The sequence below is a fragment of the Chaetodon auriga genome, chromosome 7 (assembly GCF_051107435.1).
Source record: "Chaetodon auriga isolate fChaAug3 chromosome 7, fChaAug3.hap1, whole genome shotgun sequence".
NCBI classification, from domain to species: domain Eukaryota; kingdom Metazoa; phylum Chordata; class Actinopteri; order Chaetodontiformes; family Chaetodontidae; genus Chaetodon; species Chaetodon auriga.
The window spans coordinates 797,501-802,500 of record NC_135080.1 but is presented as its reverse complement, the minus strand read 5'-3'; the positions used below and the strand labels follow the sequence as shown (position 1 = coordinate 802,500).

Below are 5,000 nucleotides of genomic sequence, written 5' to 3'. Positions count from 1 at the left end.
CTGGCTGCTGTCAATCATCAGCTGCATTCAGGTCGAGTCCCTGAAAGCTTCTTTTTAACCAAAGAACTAATGAATGAAAGGAGCTGCTAATCTGACTGCAGCAGCCGCCACACACACACACACGAACACACACACACACACACACACACACACACACACACGAACACACACACACACACACACACACACACAAACACACACACACACACACACACGAACACACACACGAACACACACACACACACGAACACACACACACACACACACACACACACACACACACGAACACACACGAACACACACACACACACACACACACACATACGAACACGAACACACACACACACACACACACACACGAACACACACACACACACACACATACGAACACGAACACACACACACACACACACACACACACACACACGAACACACACGAACACACACACACACACACACACACATACGAACATGAACACACACACACACACACACACACACACACACACATACGAACATGAACACACACACACACACACACACATACGAACACGAACACACACACACACACACACACACACACACACGAACACGAACACACACTCACACACACATACGAACACGAACACACACACACGCACATACGAACATGAACACACACACACACACACACATGAACACACACATATGAACACGCACATGAACACACACACAAACATGAATGCACACACACACACACACACACACACACACACACACACAGAAATGAACATTTTCATTTACAGATTTCCTGAAAATTGGACAAATTTTTTTCTCTTTTTGTTCCTGTCTCCAACACCAGCCGCAGCCTCCTGCTTGGTCCTCCTCCTGCTCCTCCTCCTGCTCCTCCTCCTCACCCCAGTAAATTTATAGCATCACTCCCCCAGTCTGTAGTGAAGTACTCACAGTTTGCTGTCTTTGAACGCATCGCTGCAGCTCTGCTGAGGCCCCACAGGCTCCTCACTTCATCTTCACTGATCTCCAGCTGACTTTAATGGAACACAGTGAAGGCAGTGAGGAAGAGGAGGCTTTAATAAAGTTAAAGAGGAGCATTAGCGTGTGTGTGTGTGTGTGTGTGTGTGTGTGTGTGTGTGTGTGTGTGTGTGTGTGTGTGTGTTTGAACGTGTCTCGGTCACACACACTGAAATAAACCACGTTAGAATCCGGTTCAGCTGAACAGACCGGAGATCACGTCCACCATCTTTTCTTTCACCTCCGCAGCCTCACCTGAAGCTTTCTGCAGCACCACGCTCTGATTGGCTCGTTTCTTCCTGTCTCTCAGGAAACTTTCTGTGCACTTCAGGATTTTAAATCGACCGTAAATTAAACCTTTAACTGTTTCGGAGCATAAATCCTCCTTTTCTTTCTGCGTCATTGGAACATTTTTCATAGAAAAGCTGAGCTGAAGCTCGTGACGCTTCCTGTTCCTTTATTTAAACATTCGTTCAACTCTTTCGACTCCCTTCCACGTTTGTTTTTTAAATGTCTTCTTCCTGCAGTCTTTTCCGTCCCTCGTCTCTCGTACATGAAGACATTATGTTTCCTGTTAGCTCGTCCTTCATGTCTTTAATCTGATTTTATTCCTTTGAAGCTGATTTTTAATCGTCTTCACTGACGTGTGATTTCGCCTTCAGGGATCAATGAAGTCTGCTTTTGCTCTCTGATCACTGACGAAGACGCAGCAGCGTCTCGTGTGTCTCGCGGCTCTGTGTCTCCTCTGTGTTTATTAACCTTCATTAACGTGCTTTTCTGCTCAGTGTCCCCTCAGCTGTTCATTTGCAGCTCTGCCTTTAATCACCTCCAATAAAAACCTGCAGCTCTTCATCCTGATGAAGATTTTTATTTCCTCTCCTCCTCCTCCTCCTCCTCCTCCTCAGCAGCAGACAGAGCGAGCGTTTGTCTCAAACCGATTTTATTCAAACTGACAATTAAAAATAGTTTCATTGAGTTTACATTCAGGAAGAATCAGCCCAGAAAAATCTAAACACTTCATCCAAACTAGCCCGACAGTCTGACCCACACACTCTGTACAGCGTCTGATGAAGACGAGGGCGAGATGAAGGTGCGCAGGCTCTCAGCAGGAAGTGAAGGTCTTCCAGAAGAAGTTCTTGCAGCCGGCTTTTCTCTCTCGGGGGGCGAGCAGCGGCCCGCTGCCGCCGGCGGCGGCTCGTTCCAGATCCACGTGGATGTCCTCGGGTTCTCCTTCGGCCAGAGGGAAGTTCTCCTCCTCCAGGGCCTCGTTCTCCACCTGCAGGAGGTCCGACAGGAGGAGGTCTGCCAGGGAGGACCGGGACATGTCCTGAAAGCACAAAAGACACATGAACACCAGCTTTGGTGCTTTGAGGAGATGAAAACTGAAAACCTGAAAGTCACAAACAAAATAAAATGATGCTCCAGGTCTGAGTCCAGGTCTGAGTCCAGGTCTGAGTCCAGGTCTGAGTCCAGGTATGAGTCCAGGTCTGAGTCCAGGTCTCAGTCCTGATCCTGGTCTCTGTGACTTCAGCTGCTTCCTGTTTTTATCACCTGTGAACTCTTGAACCAGGACCTGATGCTCTGAACAGCAGCTGATCCTGAATCAGTTTGAGACTCAGATTTCAGAGAGGACACATGAAGACCGTCAGTCTCTTTAAATGAAACCACATTATTTTATTTCATTTCATTTCATTTTATTTTATTTTATTTTATTTTATTTTATTTCAGAAATTTGTTTGTTTGTTTGTTATCGAGTCATTTCGTGTTTTGATGTGAGTGAATGTTTTAAAGTGAGTCACATGATCTGTTTCTGATCGATTCATCAATCAATAGAGAAAATGTTCAGCCGATCAATCGATCGATGGTTCCAGTAAAAGTTTTCAGCATCTTCAACAGCTCCATCCACCCCGCAGTCATCGTCAGCGCGCGCATTGTACACACAACGTTTGGTCAACTCTTTTCAGACAACATTGAGAGAAACGCGGTTTGTTTTCAGAGTCTCGGCTGCAGGTTCAGGTGTTTTTCACTGAAGGTGATCGATGACGATCGATGACAGTTTGAAATCAATCGATCTGATCATCTGACAGAAAGTGAAAAAGAAAATGATTTTTTCTGCAGAGAAAACTGTAAGAACAGGTGTCAGGAGCCTGATCAATCAAATCAATGATCACCTGATCAGTTCATCCATCATTACTCTTCCGTGCATTAAGTAACCAATCAGAATGAGAATAACAGCGCGCGCGGATCAGCTGTGAAGTCAGAACATCAAAGTTCACAAACAAAACCCGTTTGAGATGTTTTTACACTTTAATCATCGATGATCACGTGATGATATTTGATTGGAGCAGAACTTCATCGATTTGACTTAAATCTGTTCTTGATGAAGAGGAAGAACTCTTCATCTCACCTGATGACTAAACTCACGTTTCTGTTTTCATTTTTTTTTTTTTAGTTTTCTCTCTCTCTCTCTGTGTGTGTGTGTGTGTGTGTGTGTGTGTGTGTGTGTGTGAGTGTCGGACCTGTTTGGAGCCCAGCAGCGGGGTCCGGTGCAGCAGCAGGCGGAGTTTGGAGTCTCTCTGGGCGGCGGAGGAGCAGCTGATGAAGGCGGTGAGGGCGACGAGGAGCAGGAGGAGGCAGCGGAGGCGCGAGGAGGAGACCATCTTCATCACGTGTCTGTCCGTCGGTCTGTCTGCAGGATCTTCTGGGTCTGTCCGGTCACAGCGGCTCTTATACAGCCGGCTGACGTCACGGATCTCCGCGGAGGGGGGGTGACTGATGATGATGATGATGATGATGATGTTTCCATCCCGCTTTAGTGAAATGATCCGTTTTCAGACACTTTCTTTGCTTCCTGCTGCTCAGTTGACAGAGTTTCCCAGCCGGAGGCTCGCGGCACGCGGAGCGGCCGCGCGCGGTCACGATCAATGTCACTCATTTCTGTCTGTCAGTCACTGATCGATATGTGTTCAATACTTTTACCGATACTGATCCCAGCGTGAAAACGGTTCATCTGAAGAGTTCAAAGCAGCTTCAGGTCGATCAGATCGATCAGATCGATCGACTTTAATCAATCAGCTGATCACAGAGAACTGAAAGAGGACCAAGACCAGCAGACCCCAAACCTGGTCTGAGTAAAGACTGTCCTCCTCCCTGTCCTCCTCCCTGTCCTCCTCACTGTCCTCCCTGTCCTCCTCCCTGTCCTCCTCACTGTCCTCCTCACAGTCCTCACTGTCCTCCTCACTGTCGTCACTGTCCCCCTCCCTGTCCTCCTCCCTGTCCCCCTCCCTGTCCCCCTCCCTGTCCTCCTCCCTGTCCCCCTCCCTGTCCTCCTCCCTGTCCTCCTCACTGTCCTCCTCTTCATCGTGCAGATGATGGTTTTTGTCTCTATGTGGTGTTTTTGTGTAACTTTGAGACGTTAATAATCACTTCAGATGGCGGCTCTGGCTCAGGGGCCTCCCAGGGGCCCCTGGCTGCGACTCAGAGGCCTGTTACGTGTCCATCCACCATCTGTCTTCTGTCTCTGTCCGTCACAGGTGTGTCACATGTCCTCTGAAGCATCGACATTCGTGTCTTCCTGGTTTTTGTGGTGATTCCATCACATCAGCACGTCGCTGTCGTCCTGCTGCCTGCAGGTCTGTCATTTCACAGCTGTTTACCTGCTGACGCACACACACACTCTCTCACACACACACACACACACACACACACACACACACACACACACACACACAGAGAGCTGAATGGTTATTAAAGCTTTTATCTTTGATCAGAGGCGTCCACAGCTTATTGTTTTTCCTTTAATGATTCAGATCACAGTTCAGACAGAAGCTGTAACCTGATGAGTTAAAGCTGACGGCAGGTGAACGAGGACGAGTGGAGACGTCTCCACTTCCTGTCCTCTGCTTCGTCTCCACTTCCCGTCCTCTGCTTCGTCTCCACTTCCTGTCCTCTGCTTCGTCTCCACTTCCCGTCCTCTGCTTCCTTCCTCA

General features: G+C 48.0%; 1 protein-coding gene across 1 annotated transcript; it reads right to left on the bottom strand.

Annotated features, from left to right (window-relative positions):
• Window positions 1-1,911: 1,911 nt before the first annotated feature.
• Window positions 1,912-3,708, bottom strand: sst1.1 (somatostatin 1, tandem duplicate 1). The gene is made up of 2 exons (XM_076735384.1): window positions 3,531-3,708; window positions 1,912-2,338 (listed from the first exon to the last, which is right to left on the bottom strand). Exons 1-2 carry the CDS (start codon window positions 3,675-3,677, stop codon window positions 2,114-2,116), a joined length of 372 nt encoding a protein of 123 aa, XP_076591499.1. The 5' UTR covers window positions 3,678-3,708; the 3' UTR covers window positions 1,912-2,113.
• Between the last annotated feature and the right edge of the window lie 1,292 nt (window positions 3,709-5,000).

Excerpts from the sequence above, each read along its gene's own strand:
- sst1.1 (XM_076735384.1), bottom strand. The coding sequence starts at position 3,677 with ATGAAGATGGTCTCCTCCTCGCGCCTCCGCTGCCTCCTCCTGCTCCTC. Across the intron at positions 2,339-3,530 it reads CGCTGCTGGGCTCCAAACAG|GACATGTCCCGGTCCTCCCT; the intron begins GTCCGACACTCA and ends TTGTGCTTTCAG.